At 37.2% G+C, this 24,516-nt stretch overlaps 1 protein-coding gene across 4 annotated transcripts in view; it reads right to left on the bottom strand.

Annotated features, from left to right (window-relative positions):
- The window catches only part of ASH1L (ASH1 like histone lysine methyltransferase), a 213,130-nt gene that overhangs the window by 60,366 nt on the left and 128,248 nt on the right, over nucleotides 1-24,516 (bottom strand). For all 4 annotated transcript variants that reach the window (XM_027095164.1, XM_027095162.1, XM_027095163.1 and 1 more), the window contains one exon: nucleotides 7,186-7,280. In XM_027095164.1, coding sequence (XP_026950965.1) covers nucleotides 7,186-7,280 — 95 coding nt within the window. The remainder of the gene's footprint in view (nucleotides 1-7,185; nucleotides 7,281-24,516) is intronic.

Below are 24,516 nucleotides of genomic sequence, written 5' to 3' on the forward strand. Positions count from 1 at the left end.
CCTGTTGCACAGCACGGGCTTTAGGCACACGGGCTTCAGTAGTTGTGGCACACAGGCTCAGGAGTTGTGGCTCACGGGCTCTAGAGCGCAGGCTCAGTAGTTGTGGTGCGCAGACTTAGCTGTTCCGCGGCATGTGAGATCTTCCCGGACCAGGGCTCGAACCCATGTACCCTGCATTGGCAGGTGGATTCTTAACCACTGCGCCACCAGGGAAGCCCCAGTTCTGGAATTTTTCATGTGAAAGATTTAGTAAGGAACTCAATTTCTTTAAACAATTATAGGATATTCAGATGTTTAATTTCATTTATAAGTTGTATTTTGTAAGGAATTTGCCCATTTCATATATTATTAAACGTATTGGCATAAAGTTATTTATATTATTAGCCTCTTAATGACTGTAGGACCATTAGTATGGATACTGGTAAATTGTGTTATCTCTTCCTTTGCCTTGATCAGTGCAGCGAGAGGTTATTAATTTTGTTGCTATTTTCAAATCTTTGTTCCCTTATTGTCTGTTTAATATTTTACTGATTTCTGTTCGTTATCATCTACCAGTTTTCTAGAAATCAGTGGGATGGCTTTACTCTTCTCATTGACATTGAGTACAGTCAGTCCTCCATATCTGTGGGTTCTAGGCATCTATGGATTCAACCAAACTTGGATCAAAAATAAATTTTAAAAAATTCCAGAAAATTCCAAAAAGCAAAACTTGAATTTTCCCAGTGCTGGTAACTATATACACAGCATTATAAGTAATCTAGAGATGATTAAAAGTCTACAGGAGGATGTGTGTAGGTTATATGCAAATACTACACCATTTTATATAAGGGACTTGAACATCCTTGGATTTTAATATCTGAGGAGGCTCCTGGAACCAATACCCCACAGATACAGAGGGACAACTTTACTTGGTCATAGTAAACCAAGGGGAGGGGGTATCCACTCTGTGTTAATTATTTCAAAATAAGTATCATTTAATCCTCACAACTCAGGTTGGAAACAGTCTCAACATATAGGTGAAGATGCTGAGATGTAGAGTAGATAATTAACTTGTTCAAGATCACTTAGCTACAAGAGTGTGAAATGAAAAGAGGAGTCTCTTGTGTTTGATTCCAAGGTGTGTTGAGGGTCCCCAAGACCACCTTCAGGTCTGGTGACTCACAGGACTCAGCATATAATCAGACTCATGGCTATATTTTAGTATAGCAAAAAGACACAAAGCAAAATCCATAAAGAGAAAAAATACATTGGGCAAAATCTGGAGGGAACCAGGCACAAGTTTACAAAAGTCCTCTCTCAGTAGAGTCATGCAAGATGCAATCTTTGGCAATGTACTGTGACGATACGTGTAAAATGTTGGCTAACAAGAGAGCTCATTAGAAACTCAGCACCCAAGGTTTTAATTCGTGGCTGGTCATTTAGGTACCCTCTACCTAGGATGTACCAAAATTCCATTCTCTTTGAATGAAACCAAGTGTTCAGCAGAAACCATACAGTTTATACATGGTAGACACAGTAAGACTCTCTTACCATCTAGGGAAAGTTTTATAATAGAGGGAACTATTTACTATTCAAGTTTCCAGATGCCAGCTAATGGCCAACCTTGTAAGCAGGACTTTCTAAGAATAGAAGTCTTAGGTCTGCTATTTTAATTCTTTTCTGCACATAAGGCCTATGTTCTTTCCACTGTATCAGCAAAAGCAGTCAAGATTTGGCCTAAGTCTGAATGACTTATAGGGGCAAATGACAAAAGCTATGTTGAGAAGGATTCTGAATTCTTTTCTGAGCTCACCAGAAAAGGGTATCACGATATATTTCACAACAACTGTCAGAGTAAAAAGAAGAGCCTACATACTAAGTAATGGATTCTTGTTGACTGATAAGTCTACTGCAAAAACAGCTTCAATTCAGTAATTACCAGTTATTGAATGATTACTCTGTTAGGTACTGTGCTAAGTATTTTACATGCATTATTTTATTTAATATTCATACTAATTTCTATTTTACACTAAAGAATTTGAGGCCTTAAAAAAAAAAAAAAAAAAGAATTTGAGGCCTTGAGATGTGTCAAGTTGCCCAGGATCACACAGCTAGTAATTGTTGGAGGTGGAATTTGACTCAAGGCCTAACTGATGCCAGAAGCCAAATGTGAAAGCCTATGTCTTCATTTTTCTTGCTCTCATACTCCCCAGAAGCTTTTTGAAAAACTATGAATCCCCTTATGCATTTTCATTCTTTTTTTTTTTTCCTTTGCAATACGCGGGCCTCTCCCGTTGCGGAGCACAGGCTCCGGACGCGCAGGCTCAGCGGCCATGGCTCACGGGCCCAGCCTCTCCGCGGCATGTGGGATCTTCCCGGACCGGGGCACGAACCCGTGTCCCCTGCATCGGCAGGCGGATTCTCAACCACTGCGTCACCAGGGAAGCCCTCCCTTATGCATTTTTAAATGTAAAGTTTAAACAGTTGCAAATGATGTAATATTTGGTTACAGCGTTTAAAAATGATGACACTGCATACCATAGGGATTTAATACTTATCACTATTCATTAAAAAAGGAATACTCCCTTCTTTAACATTTAGAAAATTAAATCATTTCTTTTTATCCTTGAACATTATTTCTATTTCACTTATTCTGGGGAATTTTATCTTAATATTATATGTTTTTTTTGCTTGAAATTCTTTTATTGAACAATCTATCCTCCTACTCTACAAAAAAGTGTTTAACACTAAAAGTAGCTGTGAACATAAAGCTCAAAGCATTAAAAATTTTCTTTTGCATTGTATAATCACTGTAATTTTTATAAATATATGCCTGACCAAACCAACATAAATATAATATACATTTTCAAAATTACAGCTTTATTGGGGCAAAATTCACATACCATAAAATTCAACTTTTTAAAATGTACTATTCAGTGGGTTTTAGTATATGGAGTGTGTAGCCATCACTACAGGATGGTTAATTTTATGTGTCAACTTGGCTGGATCACAGTACCCAGACATTTGGTTAAACATGATTCTAGATGTGTCTGTCAAAGTATTTTTTGGATGAGATTAACATGCAAATCAAAAGATTCCAAGGAAAGCAGATTATTCTCCATAATGTGGGTAGAATTCATCCAATCAGATGAAGGACTCAAAAGAATAAAGACTGACTTCCACAGAGTGAATTCTGTCAGTAGACTGCCTTCAGACTCCTTGAGCTGCAAGATCAACTTTTTCCTGGGTCTCCATGCTGCCAGCCTACCTTGCAGATTTTGGACTTGCTAGCCTCCACAACTGCGTAAGCCAACTCCTTAAAATAAACCTTTCTCCCTATATATCTTATTGGTTGTTTCCTTGGAGACCTCTGACTAATATAATCAACATTATTTGGGAACATTTTCGTCATCCCCAAAAGAAACCTTGTACCCATTAGCAGTCACTCCACATTCTCCCCTACCCCCAGTCCCTGGAAACCATTCATCTACTTTGTGTTTCTATGTATTTGCCTATTCTGGACATTTCATAAAAATGGAATCATAAAACACGTGGTGTTTTGTGACTGTCTTTTTTTTTTTTGTGACTGTCTTCTTTCACAAAGCATAATGTTTTCACGGTTCACCCATGTTGTCACATGTCTCAGTACTTAATTTCTTGTTATTGCCCAATAACATTCCTTTGTGCAGATATATCACATTTTGTTTACGCACAGCATGCGAGATTCCAGTTCCCTGACCAGGGATCATACACCCCTCCCCCCGCCCCAAGTGGAAGCACAGGATCCTAACCATTGGACCACTAGGGAAGTCCTTTGGATGTATGTTTTCAATTCTTTTGGGTATGTATCTAAGCAGCAGTATTGCTAGGTCTTATATTAAGTCTGTGATTAACTTGTTGGGAACTACTAAAATGTTTCCCAAAGAGGTTTACACCACTTCACATTCTTACCAGCAATGTATGAGGGTTCCAGTTTCTTCACACCCTCATTAATCCTTTAATTAAAGCCATCCCAGTGGGTGTGAAGTGATAATCTCATTATGGTTTTGATATCCATTTCCCTAATGACTAATGATGTTGAGCATCTTTTCATGTGCTTATTGACCATTTCTATATCTTTTTCTGGAGAAAGATCAATTCAAATCATTTACTCTTGAAAAGATTCTGTTGTTTGTCTTTTTATTGTTGAATTATAACAGTTCTTTATATATATGGGTTTCTGGATACAAGTCTCTTACTTGATATATGATTTGAAAATGCTTCTCCCTTTCTGTGGGTTGTTTCAGCTTCTTGATGGTGTTCTTTGAAGCACAAAAGTTTTAAATATTGATGAAGTTCAATTTGTCTCTTTTTTTTCTTTTGTTGTACATGATTTTGGTGTCAGACACCTAAGAAATTATTACCTAGTCCAAGGTCACAAAGATTTACTCTTATGCTTTCCTTCTAAGAGTTTTATAATTTTAGCTCTTATATTTAGGTTGATGATCCATTTTGAATTACTTTATCCTTTTGTATGTGCATATTCAGCTATCACAGTAACCATCTGTTGAAAAGACCATGCTTTCCTCATTGAACTGTTGTGGCACTGTTGTAAAAAATCAATTGACTAAGAATGTAAAGGTATAATATACAGTTTGATAAATGAGTATTTATCATAAAAAGTAAATTTTTTTGAAGTGCATTTCTCTAAAGAGATAAAGAAACCTGATTTCATTAAAAATTAAAAAATAAGTATTACCTTCCATTTACTGAATGACTCCATTGATAAGATGCATTATTATTTTATCTGTATAACTATTTTATTCACATAACTAATATCGCAAAGACAGAGATGAACCTAGGTCTGGCTGACTCAAAGTCAGGCTCTTTGTTTACATGATACTGGAAGTGACCTGTTTGAAACAGCTGACTGGCCTCCCTCCCTATCCTAATCATAAATTATTATCTGAACAACAAAACAGCACTGTCCAGAAAAAAAATTTTTATCCTGTAACAGCCTGATTTTATGTCTTGTTTCACAAGAAAAAAGCCCCACTACTTGGATAGGTTTTTCCATTATTTACTTAATTTGCAGACCACTGAGTACAGATTAGTCTTAGTAAGAGACTAAAGTGGGGATTTAGAGAGAGAAAACCTTTATTTAAATTAAGGGATTTCCATTCTGGACCTCTTAACCACTATTCATGCCAGATATGTGACAGAAATATTGGCCTATCCATTATTCATCTCATCTCCCTTGGAATTAACTGACTCTATCACCCCCTTGAATAGTCAGAGCTTCTTTCCAAAATTTGAGTTATGAATTAGCCAATTTCCCATCCAGAGCAAAACCAGTGAGACCAAAATGGTCATGTTTTCCTTTACACAGAATTTTTAAAATTACCTCTTATTTTCAAAGCCTATTTATCATTAGCACGTTCTAGGAAATAGCTAAATCTGCTGAGAACCTTCTTCCACTGCTATGACCTCACTACTAAAAACAAAAGGCTCTTTCAAAAGAGCTTTGGCACTAAGCCCAGAGAATACGGAATTTACTCTTACCTTTTTTAAGTAAGCAATAGTACAGTTATCTAGCTGAGAATTAAACCTTGTAATGCTTGTTGTACTTAAACTATTCTCTAGCCACCCAATACAGAATAATTAAAGCAAACAAATCTCTATTGCAGAACTTGTCTACCCCTGTTGCTTTAAATACATTGCTGGTGCTGGGCCCTCTGGGGAGAAAAAAGGAACTAGATAATCATAACACACAGAAAAGCCCCATAGTCAAGAGAGTCAAGAGTCATAGTTGAAGAGAACACTAAAAGCACTGGATCAACATCTACTACACAAATAAGCTGTTCCTGGAAAAAAAAATTCTCATCCTATATTCAATTATGTATTCTAATTTCTCCTTTTCTTTCACTGTATAACCAATATTTGTTAAACTTCTATTATGTACGAAGCATGGGGAAATCAAAGGAGAATAAGAAAGACAAATGATCCTGTGCTCCTAGAGCTTATAATCTGGTGGAGGAGACATTACTAAATGAGTAAACAAATATAGTAATTATAGATTACAGAAAGAAGTAAACAGGGTGCTCTGATACAGACTTGATATAGAGGAAGGAACCCTCTTTTGTAGGATAATCAGCAAAAAAATTTTAAAGAAAATAATATTTAAGCTGGTACTGACATTTAGCTCATCCTCAAAGGATGAGAAGAAATCCACCATGGGAAGTTTGAAGAAGAGCTTTGCAGGCAATGGTAATAATAAGCATAATGATCTTTTGGTTGGAAAGAGTTTGGTATGGTCTAGAATCTGAAAGAAGGCCAGCATGACACACAATACAGTGATTATAAGGGAAATATGGGAAACAACAGAGGCAGAAAAATGAGGTAGTCAGGAACCAGATCATTCCCAAGAGTTGGGGTAAGGAGTTTATAGTTTAATGGTGAACACTGAAAGGTTTTAAGTACGATTTAGTTTAAGTTATAAAATCATTTCCCTTTTTACTGTGTGGAGAGTAGATTGGAAGGGAGCAAGAATGGAAGTGGACAGATCTTTTAGAAAGCTATTGCAATGGCCTGAGCAAAAGATAATAGTGGCATGGACTTGAATAATGACAATGGAATTTGAAGAGAAGTAGGATATATTTCAAGGACAAAAATAACAGAACTTGTAGATGGATTGGATGAGGCCAATCCAGGAAATCCAGGATGCCTTCTAGGTACACTTTACTTATCTGATAAGCTCAACAGTATGATCCTGGAAGGTATTATTATTGAAATGCTAAACAAAGACTTGAATTTTCTCCAAAAATAAATAGAGAGATAAATCTTGATCAATTTTCAAGCATATAAACGATCAGAAAAAGCAGTGGGCCCTTTTCCTTTGATTATTACATATCCACAAATCATCTCCCTTTGAACACAGAAAACACTTGAAACTGAAGTAATGAATAGTTGGGTTTTCCTAGATGATTTACTTAGAGAATCAAATGTTACAGATATAGTGTTTATTGAAACTCCGGTGAATAAGATTTACGTCATTTTGACCCCTAGACGGCAAAAGGGTTTGCAAAATTCTTCAGAGTACCTATAATTAAATGGTAACGACTTGACCCCACTGGAGATGTAGAAATAATAAGAACACAAAGACATTTCACCCAAACTCAAGAAATACCATTTCCTCTCAGTAATATATTGTGTATACTGAGTACTCACCGACATGAATGGGGGCTGGGAATAATCCATATTCATGCTCTCCCGGAGTGTATTCCAGCTTCTCTTTCTTTAATTGGATCAATCGGCTCTTTGGGCTGTGATTAGAAAAGAATGGAAAACAGTGAGAGGCAATGAAATTTCCTCTTGTGGTAAAATAGAAAAAAAAAATCACTCTATCGAATATTTGTTTTAGTGGTGATCATTTTGTAATGTATAGAAATATTGAATCACTATGTTGTACCTCTGGAACTAACATAGTGTTGTAGGTCAATTATACTCAATTTAAGAGAATGCGATACTATTTTGAGTTAAAAATCACCTTTATAAATATAATAAGGAATGAACTTGGCTTCACAGTAATTTATGCAAAAATACTGGGGGGCTTTAATTAATTAAAAAATGTTTATGTAATCCAATTGAGCTATAGATAAGATTTCATAAAGTAAGCAAAATTCCAAATTCACAATTTAGAGTGATAATTATTTTAAAGTGTAGCTACAAAAGTATGTTATTTTTCTATAATTCTGATCCCAAACTAGTCATTTCATGTGACTCTTATAAAAAGGGACAAAGAAAATTAACAATAACAAATGGTTTATGTGCATGAACTATTTTGTGTGACTTCTTCTACATGTCAAAAATAGTTGACTTATATACATATCTGGTTTGTAAATAAAATTGTGAATAGGGGAAAAAAAGAGTATTTGTTTTAACAGTGGCTTAAACCTTAAACCCATGTTTTTGGGGGGGAGGGATACTATGTATTTTCGTATATTTTTAAAATCCGAATTTCTGAAATTGTCTTTTAGGAATTATACATAAGATGCATTCTCCAATGCATCTCCAATGCACTAGCATTCTCCAACAGTTTTGCAGAAGGAACCTAAATTTCAGATCTGATCATAATGACTGCCTTATATTTGGTTAGTGATTTATAGTTTATAAAGTACTTTCACACATTATCATTTATGTCAATCCCATGAAGTAGGTAAGAAATGTTAACTCTAGTTTACAGATTTGAAAACTGATGCTCTACAAAGCTAACTGACTTGCTTTAATTTTTGTAGCTGGCAAGGAGATTCAAGATGAAAACCTTAGTTTCTTGCTAAACTCCTATTCATTTACTATTCTTTTTATTTTAATCCACCATGTCCCATCAGCTTTTACCTCTTCCACTCATCTTACTGGGTCTGCGTTCCTAATGTTTGTTATGAGATCAAAACCTGAAGAGATTTCACAGATACATGAAAGGAAGGGAAAAAAATGGAGGAAAAAGGAAATGAGAAAGAGGAGAGCCTCATTCAGTCGACTCTGATTTTATTTTGGCTTAAAGTTCCAGTAAATAAAGCAAGGTGGATATATTTCTTTCATGAATTATGACATACTGCCTTTCAAAAAACAAGTCTAGTCTATTATATCTTGTAACAAGTAGGTATGTTAATACACACTTTGCAGACGAGAAAATTGAGACCCAAAGAAGTTATTTATAGAATCTTTAGTTCTTATTTGAAGACTGGTTCTTTCTAGTGGATCATTCATTTATTTATTCAACAATTACTGAGCACTCATTAAGTCCAGGCCCTGTTCCAAGTACTAAGAAACAGTGGGGAAAAAGATAGTTTACTTGGGTAGATATACAATAAGGAAATAAGAAAAACTAAGAAAATGAAAAAAAAAACCAACCCAGAAAATAATAAATGCTAGGCAAATAATTAAAATGTGATGAATAACAAGTAATTTGGGAAGGCTTTTCTAAGGAAGTGACATTAAGCTAAAATGTAAATGTTACTGATACTCAGGAGAGGATCTGGGAAATGGAGGAAGATCAGGCAGAGGAAATAGCTGGTATAAGACGAAAGTTTAAATGAGATTGGAGAATTAGAAGAAATGAAAGGAGGCTGAAGCAGTCCAGGTAAAGTTAGAAACTAAGTCATGTAAAAGTTTAAAGGCAGTGGTAAGTAGTTTGGGGGACAGTTACAAAGAAGGAAAGGAAAGATGCTAGACTGTTCTACTTATATCTAAAGACCACTTTTCTCATTTTAAAAACGTGGCCCTCAAAAATGATTGTGAACACAAAGATGAATTTTTTAACCAACTAAAAACTATATTTCTTCATCATCAAAGTCAAATAGATCAAGAAAACAACTGTGTCTAGAACCAAGCACTCAGCATGAAAGAAAATTTGGTCTACACCTTGATTCAAGACATATCCAAACTACTTAAAGAAATAACATAAAAGTTTTCATTTAGCTAACAAAGGAATGGAAGCAAAACTGGTATTTTACCCTGGTGCCAACAGGGTAAGCAAGCATATAGGGGGCAGTAGTCGCGAAAGAAAATATCTGGCACCCTGAAGTGAACAGACATGCAAAATCACAAAAAAATTCAGGGTCACCTGCATAGTTTTACGCCCTCAAATAAATGAAACCTTGAATATATCCTATCAATTACCAACTGATTCCCTAAAAAACTCAAATTTATCCTTGATTTTGCAATGCTGATACCTAAGACGCATGACATCATTATGGATATGATAATCACGTGAGAAACTGTTTTCCTAGTTCTTAGCCAAGTCTGACTTTGGTTCTAATTTAGACATAACCATTTATTTCCCTGTTGGTTACAACAACATGGAAAGCTCTCTCATTGTTTTAAATACTCCATTCTGTGTGAGCTCTGAGGAGTGGTATATTAAGAGAGAGAATTTGGTTGTCTCTGTCAGTTTGTCTTGTAGATTCTGAACATTCCTGGAATTTTCTGTGGTATTCATTTGTGTGCCACTATCAGTTCAAATCACAGGAGAAAATTTTTATACTTGTAGGAATGAAGAGTAGTCATTTCAGATACAAAACTGCCGTAACTTACAGTAGGCTGGACAGTAAAAAAAAAAAAAAAAAAAAAAAAAAGTTGCTGTGACAGGTGTTTACTCTAGCCTATGGCTAAAGTTGCAAAAATGAGACTACTAGTGCTATGTTTAAGTGTGTAAATGAAAAAAACTCTTTTGCCTTTATTGTCAAAAGAAGTTAGTTTGCCTTTCACAATGTTCTATTTATAAATGTAACCAATTCAGTATTTGTGGCCAACTTTCTCTCTCTTCGGTAGATTATTAGTTTTAATAATTTATCATTTGGATAAGAGGATATCTAATTAAAACAGGCAAATCCACCATCATATGGGAGAAAAATATATGATTATTTAAGGAAAAATACAAAAAGTTAGTGTTCCTAATAATCATTAATTGGTATTATGCAATTAATGCTATTATGTTTATCTTAAATATTGTCTACAGTCATTTCTTGGCTTTAGGTATTTATCATCTTATTTTCAAACCTTGTCAACTCTAATCTAGGCCCAAAACTCAAATTAATAAAACTATTAAGATGTCTTTTATACTCAAACTATCTTAGAAGTTTCCCAGACAGCTGGTAAGTCACACCAAGGACTTATTCCCACACTTGCTTTTTTTAAATTTATTTTTTTGCCACACTGTGTGGCTTGCAGAACTTCCCTGACCACGGATAGAACCTTCGCCCCCTGCAGTGGCAGTGCAGAATCTTAACCACTGGACCACCAGGGAAGTCCCTGACATTTTTTTATTTTTTAATAAAGTGAATGCTGTTTTTTTAAAAAAATTATTTATTTTTGGCTGCATTGGGTCTTTGCTGCTGTGCATGGGCTTTTCTCTAGTTGTGGCAAGCAGGGGCTACTCTTCTGTGCGGTGCGTGGGCTTCTCACTGTGGTGGCTTCTCTTGTTGTGGAGCACGGGCTCTAGGCGCGTGGGCTTCAGTAGTTATGGCGCATCGGCTCAGTACTTGTGGCTCGCGGGCCCTAGAGCGCAGGCTCAATAGTTGTGGCACACGGGCTTAGTTGCTCCGTGGCATATGGGATCTTCTCGGACCAAGGATCGAACCCGTGTCCCCTGCACTGGCAGGCGGATTCTTAACCACTGTGTCACCAAGGAAGTCTCACTGTGTACTTTTAAGACTGGAGAAAAGAACACTAATGTTCCTATACTTGATTGGAACAGTAACTGTCAAAAACTTTATCCTCTTTATCAAGAACTTTCTTTTTTCCCTAGGTTTGAAATCCTTGTCAGTTAGTGACAATCATAACATATATTTTACTGGATGCATTAGAAGAGTATGGAGAATTGTCAGTGTCTTACCTTTCTATAATGTTTTCATTCTCTGAGAAATTTTTGGTTAAATCTTTATGACTAAGACTGCTGGAAGAAGTATCAAAAACCCCTCAGTAAATGACAATCTCAGTTATTTTTGACTAATGATACTAGTGGCAATAAGATTATGGGTACAGATTTCCCTGTACGTTATAACTGATAGCATCACCTTAAACAGATACTTGTTAGACTGTAAAAAGGGACAGAGCTAGAATTTCCAGGAAATTTTTAGCCAGGAAACAAATGATTTTGTGAAAGCAGACAGTTTAACTCAAGATCAGCAACATAAGAATTACCTAGGACTATAAAATTGATTTAACTGTAGTAAATATATTTTAATGAGTGTATAATAAAGACCTTTTCTTTCTTCTTAATCTTTCTATATAACCCTGAAGTTATTAGGTGATCACTGTACACACTGAAATTAAATACTTTTTAACTGGTATACTGTTCCAAAGCCTTAAATTAAGAAAAAAAAATCCTGTAAATGTTCTTAATATAAATTATAAGCCTACAGGAGAACTTAATAAAATTTCTGTTTAAAAAAGAAGATACATGCTGATTGGTCTAACCTAAAAAACTGTTCACAATATTATATATACAGTCACATCTTACCTTATTTTACTGCACTTTGCAGGTACTGTGTTTTTTTTTAATTACAAATTGAAAGTTTTGTGGCAACCCTGCTTGGAGCAAGTCTACAGTGCCATTTTTCCAAGGGCATTCTCTCACTTCTTGTCTCTGTGTCACATTTTGGTAATTCTCACAATATTTCAAACTTTTTCTTTATTATTATATTTGTTATGGTGATCTATGATCAGTGATCACTGATGTTACTCTTGTAATTGTTTTGGGGAGGCTCAAACCATGCCCATATAAGACGGTGAACTTAATAAATGCTGTATGTGCTCTGACTGCTCTACCAGCTAGCCAATCCCCACCCACCCCCGTCTCCCACGCCCCCACCCCAAACCCGTCTCTCTCCCTTTCCTCAGGCCTCCCTATCCCCTAAGACACAGCAATACTGAAATTCGGCCAACTAATAACCCTACAGTGGCCTCTAAGAGTTGAAGTGAAAGGAAGAGTCGCACGTCTCTCACTTTAAATCAAAAGCTAGAAATGATTAAGCTTAGTGAGGAAGGCAACACCTTAAGCCAAGACAGGCCGAAAGCTAGACCTCTTGCGCCATTTAGCCAAGCTGTGAATGAAAAGGAAAAGTTCTTGAAGGAAATTAAGAGTGCTACTCCAGTGAACACACAAATGATAAGAAAGTAAAACAGCCCTATTGCTGACATGGAGAAAGTCTGAGTGGTCTGGATAGAAGGTCAAACCAGCCACAACATTCCCATAAGCCAAAGTCTAATCCAGAGCAAGGCCCTAACTCTCTTCAGTTCTATGAAGGCTGAGAGATGTGAAGAAGTTGCAGAAGAAAAATTTGAAGCTAGCAGAGGTTGCTTCATGAGGTTTAACATCGAAGTACAAGGCGAAGCAGCGAGTGCTGATGTACAAGCTACAGCAAGTTATCCAGAAGATCTAGCTAAGATCATTAATGAAGGTGGCTACACTAAACAACAGATTTTCAATGTAGATGCTATCTAGGACTTCATATGTAGAGAGAAGTCAGTGCCTGGCTCAAAGGTTCAAAGGACAGGCTGACTCTCTCTTGTTAGAGGCTAATGCAGCCAGTGACTTTAAGTTGAAGCCAGTGCTCATTTACCATTCCAAAAATCCTAGGGTCCTTTCGAATTATGCTAAATCTACTCTGCCTCTGCTCTTTCAAATGGAACAACAAAGCCTGGACGACAGCACATCTGTTGACAAAGCCCACTGTTGAGACCTACTGCTCAGGAAAAAAGATTCCTTTCAAAACATTACTGTTCATTGACAATGCACCTGGTCATCCAAGAGCTCTGATGGAGATGTACAACGAGATTAATGTTGTTTTCATGCCTGCTAGCATAACATCCACTCTGCAGCCCATGGATCAAGGAGTAATTTCCACATTCAAGTCTTATTATTTAAGAAATACATTTCATAAGGCTACAGCTGCCACAGATAATGATTCCTCTGATGGATCTGGGCAAAGGAAATTGAAAACCTTCTGGAAAAGATTCTAGATGCCATTAAGAACATTTGTGGTTCACGGGAGGAGGTCAAAATATCAACATTAACAGGAGTTTGGAAGTCGTTTCCAGCCCTCATGGGTGACTTTGAGGGGTTCAAGACTTCAGTGTAGGAAGTAACTGCAGATGTGGTGGAAATAGCAAGAGAACTAGAAATGGGAGCCTGAAGGTGAGACTGAACTCCTGCACTCTCGTGGTAAAATTTTCACGGATGAGGAGTTGCTTCGTATGGATGAGCAAAGAAAGTGGCTTCTTGAGATGGAATCTACTCCTGGTGAAGACACTGTGAAGATTTTGTTGAAATGGCAACAAAAGATTTAGAATATTACATAAACTTAGTTGCTAAGGCAGTGACAGAGTTTGAGAGGACTGACTCCAATTTTGAAAGAAGTTCTGTGGGTAAAATGCTGTCAAAGAGCACTGCATGAGAGAAAAAAAATAAGTACTGCATGCTGCAGAGAAATCATTCATGAAAGGAAGAGTCAAAGATGCAGCAAACTGCACTGCTGCCTTGTCTTGAGAAACTGCCTCAGCCCACCCCAGCCTTCAGCAACCACCACCCTGATCAGTCAGCAGCCATCAACGTCGAGGCAAGGCCCTCTATCAGCAAAAAGATTACAACTCGCTGAAGACTCAGATGACGGTTAGCACTTTTTGGCAATCAAGTGTTTTTTAATTAAGGCATGTACATTGTTTTTTCAGACATAATGCTATTGCACACTTAATAGACTACAGTATAGTGTAAATATATCTTTCACATGCGCTGGGAAACCAAGAGCTCCGTGTGACTCCCTTTCTTGCAATATTCACTTTATTGCAGTGGTCTGGTATTGAACCTGCAGTGTCTCTGAGGTATGCCTGTGTACATATAATGTAAACTGCTTTTTATGCTCCTATTTCGAAAAACCCATTTTCCTTCCTATGTGCAAAACACCCAGTTCTTCCCTACTGTGAGTTTCTTTCCTGTGTATCACCTTACTTTTACACAGAACACTTGACTTCTGACACCTTTGGTAATAAAATGTGCGGAAGTTTTTCACTACGTCAACCAATTCTCTTCACACCAGCTAGGTGTCCTAAAATTTAACTCAAGTCTAACACTACCTACCTGGAGACACTGTCAGATCCCACAGGTTAAGGGCTCAGTCTCACAAGTCTGTCTCCACTCTACCTCAGATGTCAACTGAAAATAGTAAGTCCCCAGTTTATCCACAACTTATGTCCTACAAATTGGAGGTCCCCATTACCCCCTCTCTCAGGTCTGATTAATTTGCTATAGCTGTTCACCAGTCACAGAACTCAGGGAAACACTTACTTACGTTTACCAGCTTATTAAAGATTATGATAAAAGATACAGGTGAACATCCAGATGGAAGAGATGCATAGGCAAAGTATGTGGGAAGAGGTGTAGAGTCTCCATTACCTCTCTGGGTGTGTCACTCTCCTTGTACCTCCAATTGTTCACCAATCTGGAAGATCTCTGAATTCTGTACTACTGGGATTTTATAGAGGCTTTCTAACATAGGCATGATCAATTATTAGCTCAAATTAATAATTTTTTTGAGAGGGCTCAGGCCCTCTCCCTTTTCTGGAGGATGGCAGGATGGGGCTGAAAATTCCAACTTCTAATCATGGCTTGGACTTTCTGATGACCAAGGGCCATCCAGGAGCCCACCCAGAGATGCCTTTTAGAAAAAAAAAGATGCTCATAGTGCTCTTATCACTTAGGAATTTACAAGGGTTTTGGGAGCCCTGTTTCAGGGATAGAGTCAAAGACAAATATTAGAACAAGAGACGCTCCTAAATTTTCCTATCCCTTAGGAAATTATAAGGATTTTAGGAGTCCTGTATCAGAAACTGGGGGCAGAGACCAACAAATAAATTTTCTATTACCTAACGGTTTCTATACTTTTTATGACCATGTAGTTAAATTATGTAGGTTCAGTATGATATATAATTGGATAAAACAAATTTGTAACCATGAAGAATCTTATTTAATTTCATATGACAAGATCACTAATAAGGACAAGATGTACACTTCATAAGCATAAATGATACCTATACAGTCCTCTCAGGAAACTGGCCTGCTATTTATTCTATGGCTTATGGAATCCCATAATTTAAAGGGAGTAAGAAATGTCACTCTTGGCAGGTCGGGAACACTGACAAATATGGGGGTTTTAAAGTAACAGGATTTTCCTACCGGGACTTCCCTGGTGGTCCAGTGGTTAAGAATCCGCATTCCAATTCAGGAGACACGGGTCTGATCCTTGGTCAGGGAACTAAGATCCCACATGCCGCGGGGCAACTAAGCCGGCGCGCCACACCTAGAGAGCCCGTGCACCACAACTACCGAGCCCGTGCGCTCTGGAGTCTGCAGGCCACAACTAGACAGCCCGGGTGCCAAAACTAGACAAGTCCAAGCGCCGCAACGAAGACCCAGCGCAGCCAAATAAAATGAAACAAAATGGGGCTTCCCTGGTGGCGCAGTGGTTGAGAGTCCGCCTGCTGATGCAGGGGACACGGGTTCGTGCCCCGGTCCGGGAAGATCCCACATGCCGCGGAGTAGCTGGGCCTGTGAGCCACGGCCGCTGAGCCTGCGCGTCCGGAGCCTGTGCTCCGCAACGGGAGAGGCCACAACAGTAGGAGGCCCGCGTACCACAAAAAGTAAATTAAAAAAATAAATAAAAAAACGAAATAAAATAAAATAGGATTTTCCTACAGTTATAGGTCTCCCATGTGAAATTTGACAGAGAGTTGGAAGGCTTTTGGTTCCTCATCTTTGTAGATGAGTTGATAAGGGCAATAAAATACTTCTGACAGAAAAGTAAATTAAAACTTTTATAAAGGTTTCCAACCAGTAGCTGATTCTGAACCCTTAGAAACATGTTGCTCTAGTTGCTATAATCATATTACAAGGAGATTTTTGTATATTAATTAATAATATACTGTATATATCAATATATGTAAATAAAACTGGCCTTATTTTACATCAAATTAATGATACTTAATCAGAAATCACTGAACAAATGTATGTGGTAAGAGATATACACCATAACCAAGTTGGATTCATTCCAGAGTCACGAGAATGGTTCAACATACTCAAATCAATCAATGTGATACACCACATCAACAAAAAGAAAAGATAAAAACCACATGATCAACTCAATAGATGCAGAAAAAGCATTCAATAAAGTTCAACACCCATTCATGATAAAAACTCTTACCAAACTGGGTACAGAGGGAATATATCAACATAATAAAAGCTATTTATGACAATCCCAGAGTCAATATAATACTCAACAGTGAAAAGCTGAAAGCTTCCCACTAAAATGTGTAACAAGACAAGGATGCCCACTCTTACCACTTCTCTTAACATAGTATTGGAAGTCTTAGCCACAGCAATCAGACAAGAAAAAGAAATAAAAGGTATTCAAATTGGTAAAATTGTCCTTAGATGCAGATGACATGATACTATATACAGAAAATCCTAGGACTTCCCTGGTGGTGCAGTGGTTAAGAATCCGCCTGCCAATGCGGGGGACATGGATTTGAGCCCTGGTCCGGGAAGATCCCAAATGCCGTGGAGCAACTATGCCCATGTGCCACAACTACTGAGCCTGCGCTCTAGAGCCTATGAGCCACAACTACTGAGCCAGTGTGCCACATCTATTAAAGCCTGCGTGCCTAGAGCCCATGCTCCGCAGCAAGAGAAGCTACCACAATGAGAAGCTCATGCACTGCAACAAAGAGTAGCCCCTGCTTGCCGCAACTAGAGAAAGCCCGCACACAGCAATGAAGACTCAAAGCAGCCAATAAATAAATAAATAAATTTATATTAAAAAAAAAAAAGAAAACCCTAGAGGTTCCACACAAAAACTACTAAAACTGGTAAACGAATTCAGCAAGGTGGAAGGATACAAGAATTTCCAAAATATACAAACAGCTCATACAACGCAGTAACAAAAAACCAAACAACTCAAACGAAAAACGGGCAGAAGACCCAAATAGACATTTTTCCAAAGAAGATATACAGATGGCCAATAGGCAGATAAAAGATGCTTATCATTGCTAATTATTGGAGAAATGCAAATCAAAACTACAATGAGGTACCACCTCACACCAGTCAGAATGGCCATAAATAAAAAGTCTACAAACAATAAATGTTGGGGAGGGTGTGGTGAAAAGGGAACCCTCTTACACTGTTGGTGGGAAGGTAAACTGGTGCAGCTATTATGGAAAACAGTATGTCAGTTCCTTAAAAAACTAAAAACAGAGTTGCCACATGATCTAGCAATCCCACTCCTAGGCATGTATCCATACAAAACTATAATCCAAAAAGATACATGCACCTGCTATGTTCATAGCAGCACCATTGACAATAGCCAAGACATGGAAACAACCTAAAGGTCCACAAACTAAATGTCCACTGACAGATGAAAGGATAAAGATGATATGGTGTGTGTGTGTGTATATCTATCTATCTATCTACCTATCTATCTACACACTATGAAATACTACACTACTCAGCCATAAAAAAGAATGAAATAATGCCATTTGCAGCAACATGGATGCAACTAGAGATTATCATACTAAGTGAGTAAGTCAGAAAGAGAAAGACAAATACAATATGATAATAACTTATATGTGGAATCTAAAATACGACACAAATGAACATATCTAAGTAACACAAACAGACTCACAGACATACAGAACACACTTGTGGTTGCCAAGGAGGTGGGGGTCGGGGAGGGAAGGATTGAGAGTTTGGGATTAGCAGATGCAAACTAGTATATATAGGATGGATAAACAACAAGGTCCTACTGTATAGCACAGGGGACAATATTTAATACACTGTGATAAGCCATAATGGAAAAGAATATGAAAAAGTATATATATAACTGAGTCACTTTGCGTACAGCAGAAATTAACACAACTGTGTAAATCAAATGTTTATATTTCTATAAAATTTTAAAAAATTTATGTGGTAAAATCTCCACCTTAGAGTGGAGACTTAACTACAAAGAGGAACTGCGAAAGTAAAACTGATACCTTGCACAAGAGCCATTTTGGATAAGTTATTGAATCTGTAACAACTATTCCCCAATTTTTGCAATGCTGATGTCTGAGGAGATGTAATGTTATGATCTCTGTGAATATGATAATCATGTGAGAAAACTGCTAGATTTTCCCACCAAGAACAGACAACTGTATAATTGGTACTCTTATGTATGGGTTTCACTGAAAAACCTATTGCATTTTTCATATGAAGAATACTTAAAAAAGAAAAATTTTATTGGGGTATAGTTGACTTACAATGTTGCGTTAGTTTCAGGTGTACAGCAAAGTGAATCTGTTATATATATATACACACATATCCAATCTTTTTTAGATTCTTTTCCCATATAGGCCATTACATAGTATTGAGTAGAGTTCTCTGTGCTATACAGTAGGTCCTTATTAGTTATCTATTTTATATATAGTAGTGTGTACGTGTCAATCCCAATCTTCCAATTTATCCCCCTCCTCCCTTACCACCCGGTAGCCATAAGTTTATTTTCTACATTTGTAACTCTATTTCTGTTTTGCAGATAAGTTCACTTGTAGTCTTTTTTCAGATTTCACATATAAGTGATATCATATGATACTGTCTTCCTCTGTCTAACTTACTTCACTTAGTATGACAATCTCTAAGTCCATCCATGTTGCTGTAAATGGCATTGTTTCATTCTTTTTTATGGCTGAGTAATATTCCATTGTATATATGTGCCACATCTTCTTTATCCATTCCTCTGTTGATGGACACTGAGGCTGGCTCCATGTCCTGGCTGTTGTAAAAAAGTGCTGCAGTGCACACTGGGGTGCATGTATCTTCTTTTTTTTTTTTTTTAACTTTTTGAATTTTATTTTATTTTTTTATACAGCAGGTTCTTATCAGTCATCAATTTTATACACATCAGTGCATACATGTCAATCCCAATAGCACAATTCATCACACACCCCGCCCCCGGCGGCTTTCCGCCCTTGGTGTCCATACGTTTGTTCTCTACATATGTGTCTCAACTTCTGCCCTGGAAACCAGTTCATCTGTACAATTTTTCTAGGTGCCACATACATGCGTTAATATATGATATTTGTTTTTCTCTTTCTGAATTACTTCACTCTGTATGACAGTCTCTAGATCCATCTACGTCTCAAAACATGACCCAATTTCATTCCTTTTTATGGCTGAGTAATATTCCATTGGGTATATGTACCACATCTTTTTTATCCATTCATCTGTTGATGGGCATTTAGGTTGCTTCCATGACCTGGCTATTGTAAATAGTGCTGCAATGAACACTGGGGTGCATGTGTCTTTTTGAATTATGTTTTTCTCTAGGTATATGCCCAGTAGTGGGATTGCTGGATCATATGGTAATTCTATTTTTAGTTTTTTAAGGAACCTCCATACTGTTCTCCAAAATGGCTGTATCAATTTACATTCCTACCAACAGTGCAAGAAGGTTCCCTTTCTTCCACACCCTCTCCAGCATTTGTTGTTTGTAAATTTTCTGATGATGCCCATTCTAACCTGTGTGAGGTGAGATCTCATTGTAGTTTTGATTTGCATTTCTCTAATAATTAGTGATGTTGAGCAGCTTTTCATGTGCTTCTTGGCCATCTGTATGGCTTCTTTGGAGAAATGTCTATTTAGGTCTTCTGCCCATTTTTGGATTGGGTTGTTTGTTTCTTTAATATTGAGCCGCATGAGCTGTTTATATATTTTGGAGATCAATTGTTTGTCCGTTGATTTGTTTGCAAATATTTTCTCCCATTCTGAGGGTTGTATTTTCGTCTTGTTTATGGTTTCCTTTGCTGTGCAAAAGCTTTTAAGTTTCATCGGGTCCCCTTTGTTTATTTTTATTTCCATTACTCTAGGAGGTGGATCAAAAAAGATCTTGCTGTGATTTATGTCAAAGAATGTTCTTCCTATGTTTTCCTCTAAGAGTTTTACAGCATCCAGTCTTAAGTTTCGGTCTCAAATCCATTTTGAATTTATTTTTGTGCATGGTGTTAGGGAGTGTTCTAATTTCATTCTTTTACATGTAGCTGTCCAGTTTTCCCAGCACCACTTATTGAAGAAACTGTCTTTTCTCCATTGTATACCCTTGCCTCCTTTGTCATAGATTAGTTGACCATAGGTGCATGGGTTTATCTCTGGGCTTTCTATCTTGTTCCATTGATCTATGTTTCTGCTTTTGTGCCAGTACCATATTGTCTTGATTAATGTAGCTTTATAGTATAGTCTGAAGTCAGGGAGTCTGATTCCTCCAGCTCTGTTTTTTTCCCTCAAGACTGCTTTAGCTATTCGGGGTCTTTTGTGTCTCCATAAAATTTTAAGATTTTTTGTTCTACTTCTGTAAAAAAAGCCATTGGTAATTTGATAGGGATTGCACTGAATCTGTAGATTGCTCTGGGTAGTATAGTCATTTTCACAATATTGATTCTTCCAATCCGAGACCATGGTATATCTCTCTGTCTGTTGGTATCATCTTTAATTTCTTTCATCAGTTGTCTTATAGTTTTCTGCATACAGGTCTTTTGTCTCCCTAGGTAGGTTTACTCCTAGGTATTTTATTCCTTTTGTTGCAATGATAAATGGGAGTCTTTCCTTAATTTCTCTTTCAGATTTCTCATCATCAGTGTATAGGAATGCAAGAGATTTCTGTGCATTAATTTGTATCCTGCAACTTTACCAAATTCATTGATTAGCTCTAGTAGTTTTCTGGTGGAATTTTTAGGATTCTCTATGTATAGTATCATGTCATCTGCAAACAGTGACAGTTTTCCTTCTTCTTTTCCAATTTGTATTCATTTCTTTTTCTTTTTTGATTGCCGTGGCTAGGACTTCCAAACCTATGTTGAGTAATAGTGGTGAGAGTGGACATCCTTGTCTTGTTCCTGATCTTAGAGGAAATGCTTTCAGTTTTTCACCATTGAGAATGATGTTTGCTGTGGGTTTGTCATATATGGTCTTTATCATGTTGAGGTAGGTTCCCTCTATGCCAACTTTCTGGAGAGTTTTTATCATAAATGGGTGTTGAATTTTGTCAAAAGCTTTTTCTGCATCTATTGAGCTGATAATATGGTTTTTATTCTTCAATTTGTTAACATGGTGTATCACACTGATTGATTTGCATATATTGAAGAATCCTTGCATCTCTGGGATAAATCCCACTTGATCATGGGGTATGATCCTTTTAATGTGTTGTTGGATTCTGTTTGCTAGTATTTTGTTGAGGATTTTTGCATCTATATTCATCAGTGATATCTGGTCTGCAATTTTCTTTTTTTGTAGTATCTTTGTCTGGTTTTGGTATCAGTGTGATGGTGGTCTCACAGAATGAGTTTGGGAGTGTTCCTTCCTCTGCAATTTTTTGGAAGAGTTTGAGAAGGATGGGTGTTAGCTCTTCTCTAAATGTTTGATAGAATTCACCTGTGAAGCCATCTGGTCCTGGACTTTTGTTTGTTGGAAGATTTTTAATCACAGTTTCAATTTCATTACTTGTACTTGGTCTGTTCATATTTTCTATTTCTTCCTGGTTCAGTCTTGGAAGGTTATACCTTTCTAAGAATTTGTCCATTTCTTCTATGTTGTCCATTTTATTGGCATAGAGTTGCTTGTAGTAAGTAGTCTCTTAGGATGCTTTGTATTTCTGCGGTGTCTATTGTAACTTCTCCTTTTTTATTTCTAATTTTATTGATTTGAGTCCTCTCCCTCTTTTTCTTGATGAGTCTGGCTAGTGGTTTATCAATTTTGTTTATCTTCTCAAAGAACAAGCTTTTAGTTTTACTGATCTTTGCAATTGTTTTCTTTGTTTCTATTTCATTTATTTCTGCTCTGATCTTTAAGATTTCTTTCCTTCTGCTAACTTTGGGTTTTGTCTGTTCTTCTTTCTCTAGGTCCTTTAGGTGTAAGGTTAGATTGTTTATTTGAGATTTTTCTTGTTTCTTAAGGTAGGTTTGTATAGCTATAAACTTCCCTCTTAGAACTGCTCTTGCTGCATCCAACAGGTTTTGGATTGTTGTGCTTTCATTGTCATTTGTCTCTACGTATGTTTTGATTTCCTCTTTGATTTCTTCAGTGATCTCTTGGGTTATTTAGTAGTGTATTGTTTAGTCTCCATGTGTTTGTTTTTTATGTTTTTTTCCCTGTAATTCATTTCTAATCTCATAGTGTTGTGGTCAGAAAAGATGCTTGATATGATTTCAATTTTCTTAAATTTACTGAGGCTTGATTTGTGACCCAAGATGTGATCTATCCTGGAGAATGTTCCATGCACACTTGAGAACAAAGTGTAATCTGCTGTTTTTGGATGGAATGTACTATAAATATCAATTAAATCTATGTGGTCTATTGGGCCATTTAAAGCTTCTGTTTCCTTATTTATTTTCATTTTGGATGATCTGTCCATTGGTGTAAGTGAGGTGTTAAAGTCCTCCACTATTACTGTGTTACTGTTGATTTCCTCTTTTATAGCTCTTAGCCCGTGCCTTATGTATTGAGGTGCTCCTATGTTGGGTGCATATATATTTATAATTGTTGTATCTTCTTCTTGGATTGATCCCTTGATCATTATGTAGTGTCCTTCCTTGTCTCTTGTAACATTCTTTATTTTAAAGTCTATTTTATCTGATATGAGCATTGCTACTCCAGCTCTCTTTTGATTTCCATTTGCATGGAATATCTTTTTCCATCCCCTCACTTTCAGTCTGTATGTGTCCCTAGGTCTGAAGTGGGTCTCTTGTAGACAGCATATATATGGGTCTTGTTTTTGTATCCATTCAGCAAGCCTGTGTCTTTTGGTTGGAGCATTTAATCCGTTCACGTTTAAGGTAATTATCGATATGTATGTTCCTATTCCCATTTTCTTAATTGTTTTGGGTTTGTTTTTGTAGGTCCTTTTCTTCTCTTGCGTTTCCCACTTAGAGAAGTTGCTTTAGCATTTGTTGTAGAGCTGGTTTGGTGGTGCTGAATTCTCTTAGCTTTTGCTTGTCTGTAAAGCTTTTGATTTCTCCATCGAATCTGAATGAGATCCTTGCCGGGTAGAGTGATCTCGGTTGTAGGTTCTTCCCTTTCATCACTTTAAGAATATCATGCCACTCCCTTCTGGCTTATAGAGTTTCTGCTGAGAAACCAGCTGTTAACCTTATGGGAGTTCCCTTGTATGTTATTTGTCATTTTTCCCTTGCTTCTTTCTTTGTCTTTAATTTTCGCCAATTTGATTACTATGTGTCTCGGTGTGTTTCTCCTTGGGTTTATCATATATGGGACTCGCTGTGCTTCCTGGACTTGGGTGGCTATTTCCTTTCCCATGTTAGGGAAGTTTTCGACTATAATCTCTTCAAATATTTTCTCAGGTCCTTTCTCTCTCTCTTCTCCTTCTGTGACCCCTATAATGCGAATGTTGTTGCGTTTAATATTGTCTCAGAGGTCTCTTAGGCTGTCCTCATTTCTTTTCATTCTTTTTTTCTTTATTCTATTCTGCTGCAGTAAGTTCCACCATTTTGTCTTTCAGGTCGCTTATCCGTTCTTCTGCCTCAGTTATTCTGCTACTGATTCCTTCTAGTGGAGTTTTTGTTTCAGTTATTGTATTGTTCATCTCTGTTTGTTTGTTCTTTAATTCTTCTAGGTCTTTGTTAAACATTTCTTGCATCTTCTCCATTCTTTTTCCAAGGTCCTGGATCATCTTCACTATCATTATTCTGAATTCTTTTTCTGGAAGGTTGCCCATCTCCACTTCATTTAGTTGTTTTTCTGGGGTTTTATCTTGTTCCTTCATCTGGTACATAGCCCTCTGCCTTTTCATCTTGTCTATCTTCTCGTGAATGTGGTTTTTGTTCCTCAGGCTGCAGGATTGTAGTTCTTCTTGCTTCTGCTGTCTGCCCTCTGGTGGATGAGGCTATCTAAGAGGCTTGTGTAAGTTTCCTGATGGGAGAGACTGGTGGTAGGTGGAGCTGACTGTTGCTCTGGTGGGCAGAGATCAG

Source organism: Aethalodelphis obliquidens, unplaced genomic scaffold (assembly GCF_003676395.1).
Source record: "Aethalodelphis obliquidens isolate GAN/ISIS:26980383/991018 unplaced genomic scaffold, ASM367639v1 scaffold90, whole genome shotgun sequence".
Lineage (NCBI taxonomy): Eukaryota > Metazoa > Chordata > Mammalia > Artiodactyla > Delphinidae > Aethalodelphis > Aethalodelphis obliquidens.